Source organism: Amblyomma americanum, chromosome 11 (assembly GCF_052857255.1).
Source record: "Amblyomma americanum isolate KBUSLIRL-KWMA chromosome 11, ASM5285725v1, whole genome shotgun sequence".
Lineage (NCBI taxonomy): Eukaryota > Metazoa > Arthropoda > Arachnida > Ixodida > Ixodidae > Amblyomma > Amblyomma americanum.
Window position 1 is genome coordinate 42,928,539 of NC_135507.1, and position 19,761 is coordinate 42,948,299.

Consider the following 19,761-nt stretch of genomic DNA (forward strand, 5'->3'; position numbering starts at 1 on the left):
GGCTTGTGCTGTGAGTCACTTCTGCAGTGCCTTCTTTGTGGGGTGTTGCAGGTTGCTTCAAGGCACGCTTTCGCCTAGGTCACCATATAGGCTTGGTCTATAGCTGTCTTCAATCTCTTCATTCTTGCCTACAGGCAGTGACAGGTGGGGCAAGCTTGAACATCACATTTACGCTCATTGATGTGCCAGCGTTATCACCTGTTCTTGCCCGTTTACTTACATTTTTAATGCGATAGAATTGAAAGCCTCATGAAAAAAAAAAAACAGGCGGCGTCTGTCGTAAAATTCGCTCATTGGTCGAAAGGGCGTGTGTGATGAGACCACATGACATGACCGAGTGTGGACCACGCTCCACATGAGAGGCTCGGCATCAGAGGGTGCGCTTTGTTGTGTGCAGACGTGTCCATACTCCATCTCAGTAGTTACTTGGAGCACTATCAATGCTGCGATAAGTGCACAGGCGACTTCCCGGCGCTGCAGAATCTAGTGCCATTATAAAATAAGGATATGGGTATATGGGCTAGCGTGCTGTAAAGTGCGCATGCGTCAAACGCTGTTTCATCGAGCGTTAACGTATGCTAGCGCCACGTACGCGATTTCCCGAGTTTTGCGTGCGCGACTCGTAGGTTCAAAGATCGTTTCCAAAATGGCGGTCTCCTTCGAAGCAGGACCCCCTCGCTTCGGATTGAATTCATACTTTACTGCCGTTTTCTGCATGTGCACTGGCCGTAGCGGGAAATCTCCACAAGCGGAGAGAGTGACCATGGAAGTGTGTCGCTGAAAATGCATCGGCGGCTGCACAGGTTCAGCGCATGCCGCGAGCAGCAACTACGCAGGAGGAGAAGCAGGCCGAGTGGTCTTTAATGCTATCGCATTCTCCACACAATGTGCCGAATTGTCCCCTAAGTTTTTTTTTCTTTTTTTGCAGTTTTAATTACGGGACTCATTTTTTTTGCCAACACTTGGCATTACTGTGATATTGCTCAGCAGTAAGGCTGCTTACTGCCGCCAGACAGCCGAGGCGGAACGGAGTGGCGTTTCCAACATGAAACAAATTTCAGCACTCGCGTAACTACTGTCGGCTTTCAGGGCCAGTGTGCTACGTACCTAAGTCCAGCCTTACGAGTGGTGGGTTAGCTGCACTCGATGTGGACCGTGATTATGGCGTGATTTCAGCTCCGTAGGATGAAACACGCTTTCAGATTTTGAGTACAAAGCGCGGTGGCTCAGTGGTTAACGCGTTCGGCTACTGATCCGGAGTTCTCGGGTTCGAACCCGACCGCGGCGGCTGCGTTTTTATGGAGGCAAAACGCTAAGGCGCTCGTGTGCTATACGATGTCAGTGCACGTTAAAGATCCCCAGGTGGTCGAAATTATTCCGGAGCCCACCACTACGGCACCTCTTACTTTCTTCTTTCCCTCCTTTATCCAAGAGCCGTGTATTCCCTTCGGCGTGTGCGCGCTTGTGTGTGTAGACTTGGAAAGAAGTTGTTTAGGGGAGGAGGAAAAAGAGAAAGGGCGGCTAATCGACGACGCAACGGGTTGATAGGGGCCTGCTGCTTTATCCCTTCCCTTACGGCGCGGTTCAGGTGTCCAACGACATATGAGACAAATACTGCGCCCTTTCCCCAAAAACCAATTGATGTCAGTGCACGTTACAGATCCCCAGGAGGTCGAAATTATTCCGGAGCCCTCCACTACAGCACCTCTTTCATCCTTTCTTCTTTCACTCCCTCCTTTATACCTTCCATTACGGCGCGGTTCAGGTGTCCAACGATATATTAGAAAGATACTGCGCCATTTCCTTTCCCCAAAAACCAATTATTACTATTATAGAGGCGAAACGCTCAGTTGCCCGTGTGCTGTGCGATGTCTGTGCACGCTAAAGATCCCCAGGTGGTCGAAATTATTGCGGATCCCTCCACTACGGCACCTCTTCTTTCACTCTCGCTCCTTTATCCCCTTCCCTTACGGCGCGGTTCAGGTGTCCAACGATATGTGAGACAGATCCTGCGCCGTTTCCTTTCTCCCAAAACCAATTATTATTCTGCGTCATTTCCTTTCCTGAAAACCAATTTTAACGCGATAGCGTGTCATCCTTGCGTAGGGGCCATGCTAATCTGCTCTGTATCGTTCCAATTTTAGTATATGTACTTTGGAAGTACAACAGACAGGAGCGTGGCCACTTGAACTACAAGCAGCGCCCAAGGCACTGAATCACATCGACCGGCTTCACCGCGCACCGGACGCCGGCTCGCTGCTGCAGCGTATGCGCTCGCACCCGAGCTCACGAATGGGCGCGGCGCTGCTCGAGTGTGAGCAATTGACACAAGGCCCACCCCCCTACGGTTCCTGCGCGCCCTGGCCTGCTGCCTCGGAGGTACAGCGAGAGATCGCGGGAAAGCGGAGCACACCCCTCTGTGCTGTGCAGCAGCTGGCCAGAGCCGTCATAAACGAGGAGCTGCAGGACCATCTCCTCGTGTACACCGACGGCTCAATGGCCCGCGACAGCTGCTCCCTTGCAGCGGCGGCTACTATCCCCGCCCTGCGACTGCACAGCCAGCAACACGCAACCTTCTTGGGCTCCTCTACCACGGCGGAGTTGATGGGCATCCGGCTCGGGCTGGACCTGCTGCTCACCCTAGGCCCTCGGCCGCCCAGGAGTGCTCTGCTGTGCGACTCCCGCGCCGCCCTCAGCCGCCTGCAATCTAACGGCCGCGGTGCCCCACTAGTGCGGGAAATTCGCTCGCGCATCGAGCGCCTCGCGCAGAGAGCCCGGTCACTGCGGCATGGCTGGCAACGAAGAAGCTGACGACCTCGCGACCGCTGCACACCAAATACCTGCCAGCGATCTGCCCCTTGCGCTGGAGGACGTTCGTGTGGCCATCCACGACCATCTCCGAAAGCAGCACCCCGACCCACGCATCGAGCGGATCGACACTTACACTGTCGCGCACTTACACGTTCACAACGTGCAATGATCCTCCGCGCGCGCATTGGCTGCGTGTGGCCCGGGGAAAGACGGGTGCAGTCACGGAGTCGCGACCAGTGATGTGTGCGACGGATGCGGTGCAGTGGAAACACTAGAACACCTGCTCCTTCACTGTGCCGCGTTCGCCGATGCTCGTCGCGATATGCTCGCGGCCTATATGGCGCAGGGCATACTACCAGACTCCATCAAGACGTTATTGTGGCCGCAGGGCAGTGCGCGCACTCGTGAGCGAACTTTGGTGAGCCCCTGTACATTCCACGAACACACGGGCTTGACGTCCCGTCTGTTCTTCGCCAGGTAGTTACACGCAGTGACCGAACGCTCCGCGGGTTCTACCTTGAACGATTAATAACGCCCCGCTCCAGTTGTAGCCAACACAGTGCTGTGCGCGTGTTTTAATTCCTCCAACATGAACTAATCACGCGCACAACCTGGACACATTTCTTATTGTGTAAATAGTTTGTATATATTACATCTACCCCTATCCTCTCTTCGTGTCCCCTCACCTCTTTCATTTCATTTCTCCATTCTGCATGCTATCCTTTCCGCTGCCCCAGCTCAGGTGCTTCAGTATCGATGGCAGATGCCGGGGCTAGCAAAAATCTTTTCCTTCCTTTTTACTATTATTTTTAATAAAAAACCACTACCACCACCACGCGATAGCGTACCCCGCCGCGGTGACTCAGTGGTTGGTTAGGGCGCTCGGCTACTGATCCGGAGTTCCCGGGTTCGAACCCGACCGCGGCGGCTGCGTTTTTATGGAGGAAAAACGCTAAGGCGCCCGTGTGCTGTGCGATGTCAGTGAACGTTAAAGATCCCCAGGTGGTCGAAATCATTCCGGAGCCCTCCACTACGGCATCTCTTTCTTCCTTTCTTCTTTCACTCCCTCCTCTATCCCTTCCCTTACCGCGCGGTTCAGGTGTCCAAAGATATATGAGACAGATACTGCGCCATTTCCTTTCCCCACAAAAAAAACAATTATTATTAACGCGATAGCGTTAAGTGCCCCTTGTCGCAGAAAAGCCGGTGTCGTCTGCGTCGGCCGCGAGCGAAAAATCCCTCGTCCTCCTCTCAATGTACTGTACGCCACTGCCCCAACAGATAGCGCGCGACGGCAGCGCCTCCCGCTCGTCTCGTTCGGGCGCAGTGGGGCCATGCGGGCACGCAGGAATCACGCGGTGAGCGGCGAACAACGCAGCGCACATCCAAAGCGCGTTCACCACGAAGCTTGCGGCTTGCTGCCCGTTCGTTCGGCGCGGAAGCTATGCTGGCGCTCGTGGCATCTGGTTTGTTGAGAACGTTGTGCCGACGAACTATGACTGCAACTTCAGTCCCGCGCGTTTCGTCAAGGCGCTTGGCAGCGCTTCTACTTCTACGTGGTTTGCCGCTCCACGCGTCCGTTTCATCTTATGTAGCAGAGCGATTCGTCTAACGGGCAAGACGTCGCGCCGAACGGGCGATGGCGGTCCGTGGACTCCCTGGCAGTGCTGCAACACGCTTTGGTGTTCCACTCTTAAAGGCGAAGCTTAAGCGTCCCCCAATTTTTGTCCCCGATAGTACGTTATGTACCAGCAGCCATATTTAACTGAACGCCTTGGACGATACGCTACATTTATTGATTACGCTAGCCTCACCGCTGAATTCAGATGTGTTCGGAAGTTACGAGAGTAACACACCACTCGTTTGAATGCCTGACCAATAGAACTGCCTACAATGCACTATGATACAAAATGTGTTCGAAGCTTGATCCCACCGCTAAAGTGCTGCACACGAAACAACCGCTTAATTGGCCCCAATAAGTAGCACGTTACTCTCCCGAAACTAAGAATATTGACTGGGTATTAGTGTTTGCTTGCACAGAAAATTTATTAAATTGCCTCAATGTTTTCATTTTTATCTCTCTCTCGAATGTCTTCCATGTGACCGCCTGAGATATTTATATAAATTTGGCAGAGCACACAGTCTTATAGTCGTCAGTTTAAAAAATATGGGTAGTAGTTTAGCATTGCTAATCACGAAATAACGGGCAAGGCGTCGCGCCGAACAGGCGATGGCGTTCCGTGGACTCACCGGCGGTACTGCAACACGCTGTCGCGTTCCACTCTTAAAGGCGTAGCTTAAGCGTCCGCCAATTTTGAAGCGAAAAGCTTCACTACGGTAGTCAACACCGCGCTGCGCGCGAGCCGGCGTATGTCGGAGCACGAGTGACGTCGCCTGTTTCTCTCGCTCCCTAGTCACTATACTGCGCATGCGCCACTAGTGGCACCGAACCACAGGTGTCCCGCCGCTGCGCAGCGCCGCGCCTTTCCTCAAAATCCAACTTTCAATTTTCAGTTTTCTCTTTCCTTTATCCCTTCCTTTACGGCGCGGTTCGGGTGTCCTCCGAAATATGCGAGGCGGTTATTGTGCCATTTCCTGTCCTCAAAAACCAAACAAGTGAGCCGACGGCGTTCATAGGGTTCATTGGCGTTGACAACTTTGCAAAGGCTGTTCATTTTCACGAAAGGAAAGGCTCACAACGAGCTCCGCGGGTCAGTGTAAACCTCAATCTCGCTTTCATGTACGTGGTGTTGGTGTCCAACGTCCAACTGCAAAAGCCTGCTTTGATTGCGTTCCGCACACTGGATAGGCAGCGCGGCCTCCCTGCCACCCTGGGAGGTGGCATGCAGTTAATGGTTGATAGCGAGAGATTGATCATCAAATGCCGCATGTCAGCCACAAAGCTGTCAGCGCTAATGCATTCAGGTCACGTTTCTCACCACCGCCACATGTATCAAACCACGAATGAGGTGTCCGCATATCCAGGGAGCCAGTTAAGGGCCGCTCCTTTGCTCAAAGCCGTCGCCGTATAGAACATTGTTAACGCCAATGAACGCAGTGAACGCCATCTTTCGCTTTGTATATCGTGGATTAGCTGAGCTAATCCACATTATTTTTTAAATTTATTTTCCGGCGCGCCTGCTATTCGAAATGTCAAGCGCGAATATTGGAGCAATGCAGAGCCATGTCATAAATTATGTGTCGTGATGTGTTGTGTTGTGATGTGCGCGTCTCCTTGATGGGGTCCTAAGCTAGACGTCCCAAAAACAATTCTAAGAAAACGTCTCGCTACGGACGTTTTAGAGAAGTTTCTGGGCAAACGTCGTGCAGCAGCGGCCGCCGCCGCGTGCAAGAGGACCGGCGGGGTTGTTATCCCGGTGCCGCGCAATTCTCCACCAGGCCTGGGGTGCGGCCTGATCTCCGTGACCGGAAAAAGTAACTAACAGTTTCCTCGCCTTTCGCCTGAGTGGGGAATCAGTCTGTCTTCTGCCGTTAGTCTCAAGGCTCGGTCATAACACCATAACGGGAATCATAGCCTTGTTTTGTTTTTATGTCTGCGTAGTAGTAACTCAAGCACAAAGTGAAAAAAGGAAAAGGCACCACCCTGCAAACTGACAGTGGAAGTAGAAGTGTGTGTGCTTCGGGAAAGAGGAGGTGGTGGAGAATAATAATAATAATAATAATAATAATAATAATAATAATAATAATAATAATAATAATTGGTTTTGGGGGGAAAGGAAATGGCGCAGTATCTGTCTCATATATCGTTGGACGCCTGAACCGCGCCGTAAGGGAAGGGATAAAGGAGGGAGTGAAAGAAGAAAGGAAGAGATAGGTGCCGTAGTGGAGGGCTCCGGAATAATTTCGACCACCTGGGGATCTTTAACGTGCACTGACATCGCACAGCACACGGGCGCCTTAGCGTTTTTCCTCCATAAAAACGCAGCCGCCGCGGTCGGGTTCGAACCCGGGAACTCCGAATCAGTAGAGAATAACAATAACTGGTTTTGGGATAAAGGAAATGGCGCAGTATCTGTCTCATATATCGTTGGACAGCTCAACCGCGCCGTAAGGGAAGGGATAAAGGAGGGATTGAAAGAAGAAAGGAAGAGAGAGGTGTCGTAGTGGAGGGCTCCGGAATAATTTCGGCCACCTGGGGATCTTTAACGTGCACAGACATCGCACAGCACACGGGCGCCTTACCGTTTTTCCTCCATAAAAACGCAGCCGCCGCGGTCGGGTTCGAACCCGGGAACCAGTAGAGAATAATAACTGGTTTTGGGGTAAAGGAAATGGCGCAGTATCTGTCTCATATATCGTTGGACAGCTGAACCGCGCCGTAAGGGAAGGGATAAAGGAGGGAGTGAAAGAAGGAAAGAAAGAGGTGCAGTAGTGGAGAGCTCCGGAATAATTTCGACCACCCACGGCGGGGGATTGGCCAGTGTGCATTGCGGATACAAACGCATTCAGGGACAAGTAATAGAATATTTGGATAATTTTGTGTCCTAAACTAGAATTTGTCTAATTTCTCTACATTCTCCGGCACCTAGAGAAATTAAAGACAAATTCTAGTTTAGGACACAAAATTATCCAAATATTGTACTCCTTGTCCCTGAGTGCGTTTGTATCCGCAATGCACCTTGGCCAATCCCCCGCCGTGGGCAAGTGTCATTAAGCCGGAGGACATCATCATCATAAAAAAATTCTTGCCCCCGTCAGCATGACAAATTGAAGAACAACGCAATGAAAAAGATTAAGGCTTGGATAAGGCAGCGGGGTTTTCGTATCGTTATAGCTGCAACCATATATAAGGGACCATGGCGATTGAGGGCCTCTTATAGGCCCGCAGCTGCTCTTAAGTTTATAAGAAAAAAAAAGCATTACTTCAGGGCTCGCATAAGGTACTTAGAGGAAAGCCTGCGTTTATATCAATCCAAACGAAAGCAAGAAAACTCCTTAAAAAGTGCGATTCAGCGTAAGCTTCATATCATGGCGACCTGTGCCATCAATGGATGAAAATCTACTCGGTTCTTGGCCATCATGACGTGGTTGGGGAGGAGGAAGAAGCAAGTGTACGATGTTCGGTAAACAATCTGCAATTTAAATAGTCACCGCCTGGTTATGGCCAATCCCCCTTGTGGGTATGTGCCATTTTGTGAGGGCAACAACAAACAACAAGGATGTTCGGTCTTCTGTATAGATGTAAAAACACCAGTGTCCATCCCCTGCGTGCGTTATGCATTTCCCGTTTTATTTCGGTGTTCCTTCTTTTTGTTTACGTCTCTCTTCTCCAGCAATCATTTTATTTTCGTCCATGAAAAAAGTCATCTGAGAAACCCTTTATGCACCCCTATTCTTGGCCGATCCCCCTGTGTGGGCATGTGCCATTGTATGAAGATAACACGTGAGAAGACGACGACAGCGAGGATGGAAGAGAGGACTGAAATGGGTACGGTCTTGATTTATTTTCTACGGGCATCTTTTTATTAGATGTGTACTCCCTGGTCAAACGAGACGCAGCCAAGAGCCATCAAGTTCGCCTTTTGAGTTATTGAATCTTTAAACTCTCATGTCTCTGCTGCCAGCAGGACGTGTTTGCCGAAGGTGTTCCAATGGTCAATGACGTCGCTATGAGATGGCGCAGCGCGATGTCCGAGGTTGTTGCGTATAACATGTTTCTCGCGACAGTATTCCGCACTTACCCTCTGCAGAATTGGTTAATTGGTTTGATCATAGAAGAAGGTTGTGGCCAAGTACTACACCAGGGTGGCCAAATCCTGCTCTGGTGAGAGAGTGCGTTGTCGGTTCTGGTCACCGAGATCAGGCCGCACTCCAGGCCTGGTTATGCAATTCCATCGACACGCGGATTTTTTTAAAATTTTAAACCCAGTGGAGAATTGCGCGGCACCAGGATTTGAACCCCGGTCCTCTTGCACGCGAGGCGGATGTTCTACCTCTACGCCATCTACGCTACACAGTAAGCGGGGCAGGGGGCGGCAGAAGGTTAGGTGGGCGGATGAGATTAAGAAGTTTGCAGGCAAAGGGTGGATGCAGCTGGCAAAGGATAGGGCTAATTGGAGAGACATGGGAGAGGCCTTTGCCCTGCAGTGAGTGCAGTAAGGCTGATGATGATGATGATGACCCTCTGCATACCATCAACGGAGGTCTATTGAGAGATCAGTATAAGCTCCCTGTCTCACATAGGGGGCATGAATGTGGCCAATGTGTATTATATTATCGCGAATGCCAGTTCACATTCTAGGTGTAGAGAATGTTATTATTACGAAAGAAAAGCCGCGGTAGCTATTTCACTCCAAGTGGTCACCTGAACTGTACATGGCATGTCGGTACGGATAAGGTGAAAGAGGGATAGTGGAAGCTTTCTCCTAGCTGTGTTCATTCATTCAATCATTCATTGCGTGTCTCATAGCCTGAGTCGCTTTGGGACGTTAAACCCCATAAACGAAATCATTCATTCATTCATGATACCTTACAGGGTCCAAAAGAGCATGCTTTGAGTGAGGGGGAACAAAGAATGACACGCATACAAGAGAAAGTATTTATTACAACATCAGGTTCACGGCAAAACGTAAAATGAAACTATTGCACGCGGCAAAACTTAGAGGCGAAAATATACTTAGGCACAACCTACTTAGTAGTAGCATGAATGCAGGACATATGGCAAATACAGATTTAAGCTAAAAATGCAGTGGTCATGTTAGCAGCGTCAGTCACTATAAAAGTTGTAAAACGCAGGAAAAATCAAACCAAGGCACAATAGCAACGAAGAAACAAAGATACAATGTTATACAGAAAAACAAAGATAAAAAGTTACGATGTCATTTGAGATGTTCGCGTTGCTTATCCTGGAATGGTTGATGGTTGCAGATATGCATGCGATACTGTCAGGAAGATCATTCTAAAAAACACCCTCTCTTTGGTTTTTGAGCTGACATCTGGGTCAGATTTATTGCCATTGGGAGCTGACTTACCAGAAGCCCACACTCTGCGTCGCTAGATAGCTGACGGAGAAATTTGTAGCGAGAGCTACACTGGGCTGCCAGTCGAGCATTTCGCGGTACATAAGAGAGGAAAGTTGTGCGCATGCGCCGTTACCATGGCAACCGAAGAGGAGCAAAGTGCGGCGTGCGCTTCGCTGTCGCCGCAGCCGCGCGCCCGCTCGTTTTATTTTTATTTATTTATTTATTCATACTGCCGGCACAGGCCAAGGCAGGAGTTGGAGTTCTACAAAGTACACATCTTGTTAGAACTTTTGCATGAAAAATACAATCAAAAGCAGAAAAAAAGGAACTCTGAACATTAGGAATTTTTGCACGTCACTGACGGCAGGAAAAAAAGAAAATATTTGAATAGCGCACAAAAACGTCAGCCGCTGTGGTGCAATGTGAAGAACAAAAGGCGCGTGGCCGTAATAGCGAAGTACAACAATTGTAATTAAGAGTAGGTCCTACTGGCAGAAGTTAAATAAAAAGAAAGAGAGGGCAATGTACATAGATCACTTAGAGGGTGACAGGTGACAAAACATTGTTTTATGCACTCATAGAATATTCCCGTAGTGCAGCTTCAAAGCCCTCAGTCTCAGAATTTATAACTTCATTGGGTAGTTTGTTCCAGTCATCTGTTGTCCCCACGAGAAAAGAATAATGAAAAGAGTCTGTCCTGTAACTCAATTGTTTGATATGTTTACTGTGTTTTGTCCTTGACTGGATGGAACTGTCTGCTACAATGTACCTTTCGAGGTTTACTTTGTAATAGCCACGTAAAATATGATAAAATAAAACAATCCTATTGTGTTCCATTTTCCTCTAAAAAAGTGGTTAATCCAGCCTTTATTCTTAGTTCTGAAACTGACTGCATTCTAGAATAAGCATTATAAATGAACCTAAGAGCTTTGTTCTGCACACGTTCACATTTCAAAATATTCTGCTCAGTATATGGCTCCCAAATGGGGCTTGCGTAAGTAAATAGTGGCAGGACTGTCATTTTATATGCTAACAACTTGACATCTGGCGTGGCATCAGTTAGCTTCTTGCGTAGCGTCCAAAGCTTTCTGATCGCCTTATCACAAACTTGATCTACATGCGATGACCAATTTAGATCATATCTGAGACACAAGCCCAAGTACTTGAACTCAGTGACATCTTTTGGAATGACATCATGAATTTTATAAGAAAATACAAGGGGTTGTTTTTTACGCGTCATATGCATACAAACGGTCTTCTCTGTGTTCATGTCCATTTGCCACCGTTTGCACCAGGTGCACCAGGTCAAAGCTCTACCGTGAAAGCCGAGCGTGACGTCACGCGAATGAGCAGTTAGTTGTGCGCAGTCGCCGATACCATGGTAACCAGAGAGACCCCACAGCTGCGCCGCGTTCTTCGTCGCCGCCTCGCCGCACGCCGCTCTATCACCCGAACCGCACGTCGCATGGGCAGCATTGCGTATAAAAGGCGGAGATGAGGTGGACGTCTGTGTGCTTAGTGGGCGTCTGTGGGCGTCATTCATTCAGGAGCATGATAACTGACATCTTATTTAATATCTGCTGCGGGTCCTTGGACTTAAGATATTAAACTTATTTTTGGAATATGGCGGAGTGCTAGACGCACTCTGGCACGGGTCGGCCCGGTTATTGCGCTGCCTCCGGGATTGGCCCGGGGCATATTAGCGCGCGCCTTTCCTTTCTATCTTTGTTCTCCTATCCTTTAAGTCTCCTACTTTCAGTATGCGGCAGCGAACGTGGCTCGGCTTGGGCCAGTAGACAGGCCTGCGCGCGCACTTTCCATTTCTTTCTTCCTGTCAGCAACAGCAGTAGGGCGTCTGTGTCACAATGTTTGACGTGCATACAGAGAAGGAGAGTCCAGCCGCTGCTAAACGGCGGTATAGACAAGAGAAGATTAACTCTTCCGATCCTGAAATTGTAGCCTGGCAGTTGGCTTGAACCAAATAAGAATGCTGGAGTCTGTGTGTACGTGAAACAAGGTATCACCGCTGTCGGACATCTTCCTTCTATTGCGGTGAATAATGATGAAGCCTTTGTGTTCGGCTTCCAGAAAGCGGCATTATCATACAAGGAGCCTACGTGGCACCGGGAACATCTGTCAAGCAGACGATTGATGTGGTTGCCACGTGTATACCAGCATACGGCGCGGTTTCACAGTTGTGTGTGACTTTGGGTGATTTAAGCAGGAAACAGGACTCTCTTAGTCAGTGTGTGAAATAAAGGTTTGGCTTTAATTTAGCTTCGAACCCTCAAGTCCAGACTACACAATGGGGAACTACTATAGAGCTTAATTGTATACTAAAGAGGCTCTGCCAAAATGAAATACTGTATCGACAAGATTGAGACCGCTGCATATGTTACTTCATACTTCATCAGGCAGTCTTCGTCTCTGTCAAGCAAATGATTAAAAGATGTGTATACCCTAATGTCTCTCATTGCTAAACATACAGCGACCACAACAAGCTCAGCCAGGGAAACGTAGCTATCGCTACGTATAACCTGGCATAGCCGAGCTAAGCCACCGCCAATTCTTTTGCTGATGTTTACCCATAAGCGTGCATGTTTGAGTTGTTTCGCAAAGTCGACCTCGCAGAAGGAGTCATCGCCGACGTTGACTAAAGCTCTTTCCGCGGAATGAAAAGTTTAGAGTGATCTCGACGCTCGGCTACTGAGCCGGAGCTCCTGGGTTCGAACCCGACCGTGGGGGCGCGTTTCGATGAAGGCGAAACGCAGAATGCGCCCGTGTGCTGTGCGATGTCAGTGCACGTTAAAGATCCCCAGCTGGTAGAAATTATTCTAGAGCCCTCCCCTACGGCACACCTTTTCCTTCCGCCTTTCACTCCCTATTTTATCCCTTCTAGGCTTAAGGCGCGGTTCAGGTGTCCGCCGAGATGTTAGACAGATACTGCGCCATTTTCTTTCCGCAACAACCAATTTACAATTTTTATCTCGACGCAACGTTGTTTCGGGTTGACACAGTTTAATTCTTTTGCATTATAGTTTCCAGGCCTAATATGTGTGGCATTTGTGTTTCCTTTCTTCAGGCGAAGATTACCCCTCGACGTATGCTGCGGAAGATTCCGGTGAGTCGGTGGAATTCATCTGCAACATCGCACACGGGCGAATACACGCCTTTCACGCTCTCTTTGCGATTGCGGGCATTGGTGCATGAAATAGCCGACGGTGATTCCAGAAAAAAAAAAATCTCGTTCAACTTGTGAATATACCATGCTCGCACAATGATAATTTCGTGGACTGAGATATCGAGTATATCGGGTATAGAGGATTTGTGATGGTGTTGCTGTAGTGCTCGTTCGAAGTGGACAGTGTATTCGTTTTTCAGTCCTAATTGGCTGTGCAAACATCATCATCAGTCTGACTACACCCACTGCAGGGTAAAGGACTCTCCCATGTCTCTCCAATTAACCCCGTCCTTTGCCAGCTGCGCTCACCCTATGCCTGCAAACTTCTTAATTTCGTCCGCCCATCTAACTTTCTGCCACCCACGATGCGCTTGCCTTCTCTGGGAATCCACTCCGTTACCCTTAAGTACCAGCGGTTATCTTGCCTTCGCATTGCATGCCTTGCCGAAGCCCATTTCTTCCTCTTGATTTAGATTAGGATGTCATTAACCCGCGTTTCTTCCCTCACCCACTCCGTCCATTTCCGGTCTCTTAGCGTTACACCTATCATTTTTTTTTCATGGCTTGCTGCGTTGTCCTTAACTTGAGCTGAACCCTTTTCGTTAGCCTCCACGCTTCTACCCCGTAGGTGAGTACCGGTAAGATACAGCTGTTGTACACTTTTCTCTTGAAGTATAGTGGTAAACTGCCATTCATACAATACAGATTGTGAAATAAAGCTAGAATAATTTAATGTGAGGACAAAGCTCTCGCTGTGGTTCGCATTGCACGACTGCAAGAATTGCGGTGACTTGCAAAAAAGATGACTTGCAAAAATGAGTTACGTGTCAAGGTAATAATGTCACGCCAAAGTTAAATTACAGGATGACGCAAAATTTAGTGTCATGACATGAGATCAAAGTGATGACGTCACACCAAAGCTGACAATGACTGCCACGTGCAGACAGGAGAGAGGAAGAATGATGGAAAGGCGAGCGGCGGGGGCAAGCCCACATCCGAAGCGACGACGCCGGTTTGAGCCACAGATATCTCAGGTACAGATGAAATCCCAGCGATGTCATCACTGGTTGACCTCAATGTGGTGGAAGTATTCCTGAAAATATTCACCAAAACTTTAAGCAGCCGTTCGTCGTGCACCATTCTGGGTGGCGTCATAACATTTCTCTTTGCATATAGCTTACGTACATGTTTTAGTTAAGTTGGAGGCTAGCTTGTGACAGGGATTCGGACCAAAGACATGCACCTTCAATTGCTTGCTTTCTGAGCCTACATTTTCCCATGAGGTGCGGTTGAGGTGTCCACCGATATGTCGAGATGTGAAGTTGGAGGCTAACTTGTACCCGCCGGGTGTGTCAGTTGTAAGGGCGCTGGGCTACTGATCCGGAGTTCCCGGGTTCGAACCCGACCGCGTACGAGAAATCGTTGCGCTTCCTCGTCCTGGCTGGCCAGCAAGTGCTCCCACTGCATCACACTCGAATGGTCTATTTTAGGCTTTAAGTCTGTCTTAGGGCAGGTCCATGTGACATGTTCTAGTGCAGGTTTACCCTGGCACCGCGGACATTCGTCTACATACTGTGCAGGGAAAATCTTGTGTAGTTTGTGCAGGTGCGGGTAGGTACCGGTTCGTAGTCTGCGCCAGAGTACCACCTTCTCTTTGGTTAGCCCTTTGTGTGGGGCTGGGTAGCGTTTCCGCTGACCCCTGTAATGATCGAGTATGTCTGTGTACGTGGGGCTAACAGGGTCAAAGGTGCCCGTGGTGCAAAGTGTTGAGGCTGCTCGGTTGACGTACTCTCGAGCTAACTCGTCTGCTGCCACGTTGCCCTCATCCTCTGGTGTCCCGGAACCCATACTATACTCTGTTTAGTGTTTATGTGTCTTCTCGTCGTGTGTAGAGTATGATTGGCGATGCTGTCGATCCTGCCTCTTGTGTAGTTTCTGCATGCTTGTTTGTAGTCCATCACTATAGTGAGGTTTTGTCCTGTCCGACGATGTCATAGGGTAGCCCGTTCCAGCCTGTAGCTGCTCAAAAAGAAAGAAGTAGAAAGCGTATAGTAGTATGTGATGGCGGGCGCTCAACTTGAAGTGGATGACTGGAGCGGTGAGATAAGCCTGCTGCCATGAAATGACGTTATCATATAGCAAGATCACATGACCCTGGACTCTGGAGGGTGAGGTCTCTAGGCATACAGCTGACATTAAAAATTTTAACCAGTTTTTTTCTATTTTTTTATTGACGTGGAGATAAAAGATGTCGGGACCGGCTTTGTTTACTTCGCTGTCTCCACCTTTCTGCTTAAGTGGTTGATGCTATGTGTTGCAGTCTTGGGCGTCGTGTCAGATAAGTTGCGTAAAATTCTCATATTTTGTGTTCTGGTACCAATCTACTGTGGCGCAAGAACTAGTCACAAATGTTTTTGTGCCATTGTTTATATAAAGCAAATCGATCAGTCAAAAGGGAATCATGACTCACTAAAAAGCGTCGTTCCTGTTTCACTTGTAGATTCGGTGTCAGGTTCCTGGGAGCTGGAATCAAGTTCGTGGGACAGCGGTGAAGGTAGGAGACGCTTTCGTTTTGCGCATGCGCACTGCGGTTCGCGACGACTGTCGGCAGGTGTCGCGGAGGACATCAGGGAGCACTTTTTGAAAAATTTACGACCGAAAGATCACTTGCATCGCCTCCGAAACATGTCCCTAAAAGGACACTGAGGACAAATTGAAGTTGGGCTGTATGAATAGACTGACTTTTGAGACTTTTGAGTGGAATGCAGTGCTTTCCCGGTTAACTTAAGGCTACAGCACTCTTACGTACATTGTTAATACTTTCGTAAGCTGTAACGCACGATAATATCGTCACTTACATAGCCCGCTGTTCTTGCTAATGGTAAAGGGAGCGGAACGCTGCACCGGAGTGCAGATGCCGCAGGGACCCTGTGATGACATATGTACAGTGGGGATCACGCTTAGCTGGAACACTCCAGTTGCACGTGGTGCCCGCAGCTGGCGCTGCGGAAAGGACCGAACTAGTTTTCCTGAATATGCTCCCGCTAGGCCGAACCGCGCGCCCGCGTGTTCTCGCTAACAGTTGTCCACTCTGTATGTCCAAATGGAAGGCCGAGGATGATGCTGTAATTTTTTACATGCGGTCGGCCGAATGTGGGGAGCTTGGTGGGAGAGGAGACGGGGAGCATGGGGCAACGGTTGCCCTTGCTTGACTGTATTCTGCGTTTTACAGTCGGGGACAAAAGTCTCTGGACCACGCGTTCCTCAAACGAAGCCGATAGCTCTACTATTAGTCGGCAGCTGGAGACCTCTCTTGCGGAGATGACAAAATTTTTGCTTTAACCTTCACAAGTGTGGTCTCCAGCCGGCGGATAATAGCAGAGCTATCGGCTTTGTTTGAGGAACACGTAGTCCACGACTTTTATCCCCAACTGCACGTGTCCTTGCCACATGCGGCATCGTGCACGAATTTGGTCAATAGTATGGCCACCTTTTTACAAGGGCTTTGAAACAGTAATTTCTGTGCATTTACAGTGTCGCTTCCATTGTAAGTATTCTCACTAAATCGTGAGATTCTCTTCTCTAAATAATGCTAACCATCAAAGTCAATAATATAGATGGTGCCCTTTGTAGAAGCGTTGCTCAAGAGATTCCTCATCGGGTCTGACCTTTTTTTTCTTTTTAATCGCAACTAAAGAGCTGACAGGAGTGCGCTTTGTTGTAATAACGTGCCGCGGACTAATTGCAGTAGAAAATGAAGAGCTGGTGTTGGTGGACAGACAGTTGGTTTTCCAAATCATTACGTGTCTCTAGCTGGTATTGTAAGCTCACTGGAAAATTGGCTTGCTGAGAAAAGCGCTAAACACCGAACGCGAAATTTTTTGTCGACATAATAAAATTATTTCTCAAAATTACGTTCGGAAAAATGGCTTCTTTTTGTGACTTAAAAAGAGTTATTGACCCTCGGATTTCCATGTCTTGATTTTTTCAGAGGATGAGATTTATTAAAGAGCAACACACACACACACACACACACACACACACACACACACACGCACACGCACACGCACACACACACACACACACACACACACACACACACACACACACACACACACACACACACACACACACACACACACACACACACACACTTGCACGCACGCGCGCACACACACACACACAAACTTGGTGACAGGCGCATACCTCCCTGCTTTTTAGGGACGCACTCTTCTGACCACACAGCACTTCCTTGGGTCGTGTAGTTGCGGAAATAGCCGCGGTACGAAATCTCTCTGGTCCATTACAGCTGGGAACGTTTACATTCTGATGCTGACTTGTTAGTCGGTTTGATGTCTTAAAGGTAAAAAAATCTGGGGATAGATACACGGAAGCGTCCGCACTAATAAAAATGGTCTATGACTGGCCATAGGCTTTGTCTTTGTAGGTTTTGTCTTTCTATAGACAATTCGCTTTGACTATTCATTGTCTACAGACGGTCTATAGAGAAGAGTCTACTGAAAATGTATGGCCACAGATCTATAGATTGTGTATCTACTAAAAGTGTTGGGCCAAAAATCTCTACATTGTGTGTAGACTGTCTGTATGATTTGTATTTCCTATAAACTAGTCTATAAGATATGCCTATAGAAAGACTGTGAGACTTTATAGACAAAAGTCTATGGACGGTTTACACACGGTCCAAGAATTTCTTTAAGGGCAGCTCTTTCGGGAGGGGGGGGGGGGATGGTCTCGTTTGGGCAGGCGACTGCGTGCTGACCATTTGTTGTGGCTACGCGTCCCATGACCGTTAAGCAGGTCAACCATGCGTACATTTCGATTAGAAAGTATACGCGATTGCCTTTTGTAGCGAAAGCTACATTGGCCACGAACTCGCAGTACCGCCGTGCTCGCATTCCCACCGTGGTAGCACCGCACCACGAGAGCAACCGCGTGACGAACCACGTGACAACAACTAGCCAGGCAACCAGACTACCTGGACTTGCAATCAAGATTAACCAAGGCAAACCAAATATGCCTTAGCTTTCGCTACGTATATCCTGGCATAGCCGAGCTAAGCCCCTGCCATTCTTAAAAATCTGGGCGAAGCGACGCATTAAAGAACTATGCGACAAAATCGAAAGTATGGTCATTTTCCCCACAATGGGGACTCATTTCAGATTAGCGATACTCGGAGTGACCTTGCTCACACCCCGGTCACCTCGCAAAAACCAGTTATGGTAGTAGTGTTTATTCAAAAACAAGGAGAACTATAAAAATCAAAAGGAAGGAAAAGATTTTTGCTAGCCCCGGCACCTGCCATCACTACGGAGGCACCTGAGCTAGCTGGGGCAGCGGAAATAAAGGATAGCAGGCAGAACAGAAAAATGAAGTGTAAGAGGTGAGGGGACCGTAAGAAAGTATAGGGGGAGTGGTAACATACACAAACACACTATTTACCCAATTATACATATATGCAGGTTGCATGCGTGTTGAGTCCTTAAAAGAAGAGAAAGCACACGCGCACAACACCGTGTACGCTGCAGCTGGAGTGGGGCGTCCAGCTGTTGATCGTCCAAGGTATGCCACACGCGGAGCGTTCGGTCACTGCGCGACACTACATGGCGGGCAACAGACGGGACGTCAAGCCCGTCTGTTCGAGGAATGCACTAAACCAAAAGCTTCAGAATTTGAAATATCGATAGAACGAATGGAGAAGAAACCTTCATATTTTTTTTATTGCTGGCAATTTTTCGCTTCAGCCAGGCTTGTTTTATCCGATTCGTATTGCGTTTCCTGGTTCCCATTGTCCCGTAGGAGTTCTGAATTCTATGTTAGTATTTTGAATATTCACGCCCGCAGCGTAAAGCGAGTTTTGTTTCGTTGCATGAAGAAAGGTGCTATCGGAGTCTGACGTGGTGCGTGGGACAAATATTAGGCTGGGGCAACCTAAAAAGAATGAAAAATATTGAGCCCCTGCCTGCGCCACTGACGTACAACAGGCTTAATCCAATCATAAAATAAATGAAAAGACCCGAAGGCAATGTTGTTCTTTTGCCACCCATAGGTGGGGAAAATGGAAAAAAAATGAGGGGGGGGGGTAAGAAATTAGGCAATGGCTTAGCTCTGGTTAAGCCTGGATATACAAGCGAAAAGCTTCAGTTATGCTTGGTTTGGCGTCATGGTTATGCTTTGTAGCTTAGCTTTGGCTTTATAATTTTTTTCGCTGTTGTGCAGCCAACTCCCAAGAGAGTACTTCTGGATCGGACGAATTTAGTTTATCGGCTTTCTTGCGTAGTCCAGCAGCAGCCGCACTCTCCTTCCCTTCCATGTCGAGTGCGCACGCCTATTCTCTGGCAAGCGCATTATTAGCATCCTTGCGCATGCACATGACGCACATGTGCAGTAGCGCGTGGCTGCGGCAGCGGCGAGGAGCGACCACCTGCGTGGCGCGTGACGTCACTCGTTTTCGCGCATGCGCATAACTCACCAGTTCGGCTCACGCGAAGCTCGGCTCTGACCCGCGTAGGGAAGTTTTTCGCTTCAAAAGCTACATGTGACACAACAGCGCTTCTTCTCCTCAGGGTAACAGAGGCATCCGCAAGCCCCGAGAGCAGCAGCTGGTCCGGCATCGCCATCGCCATCGGCGTTTTTGCGATGGCCGTCGCTGGAATAGCGATGGTGCTTCTGGGCACAGGTATGCTGTTAATATTTCTCTACGGCGGTGAAGGTGTACAAAAAACACCACATGTTTGATTGCGTGTTTTCTTCTCTGTAGTGCTACGT

At 48.7% G+C, this 19,761-nt stretch overlaps 1 protein-coding gene and 1 non-coding gene across 2 annotated transcripts in view; one reads left to right on the plus strand and one right to left on the minus strand.

Moving 5' to 3' along the window:
• Positions 1 to 2,066: 2,066 nt before the first annotated feature.
• Positions 2,067 to 2,164, minus strand: LOC144111554 (U6 spliceosomal RNA). Its single transcript, XR_013310082.1, has one exon. It is a non-coding gene; the product is annotated as a U6 spliceosomal RNA (small nuclear RNA).
• Positions 2,165 to 19,563: 17,399 nt separating this feature from the next.
• Positions 19,564 to 19,761, plus strand: part of LOC144110555 (uncharacterized) — a 36,350-nt gene continuing 36,152 nt past the window's right edge. Inside the window, exon 1 of the mRNA XM_077643568.1 lies at positions 19,564 to 19,672. Within this exon, the coding sequence (XP_077499694.1) occupies positions 19,633 to 19,672 (40 nt within the window). The 5' untranslated portion in view covers positions 19,564 to 19,632. The remainder of the gene's footprint in view (positions 19,673 to 19,761) is intronic.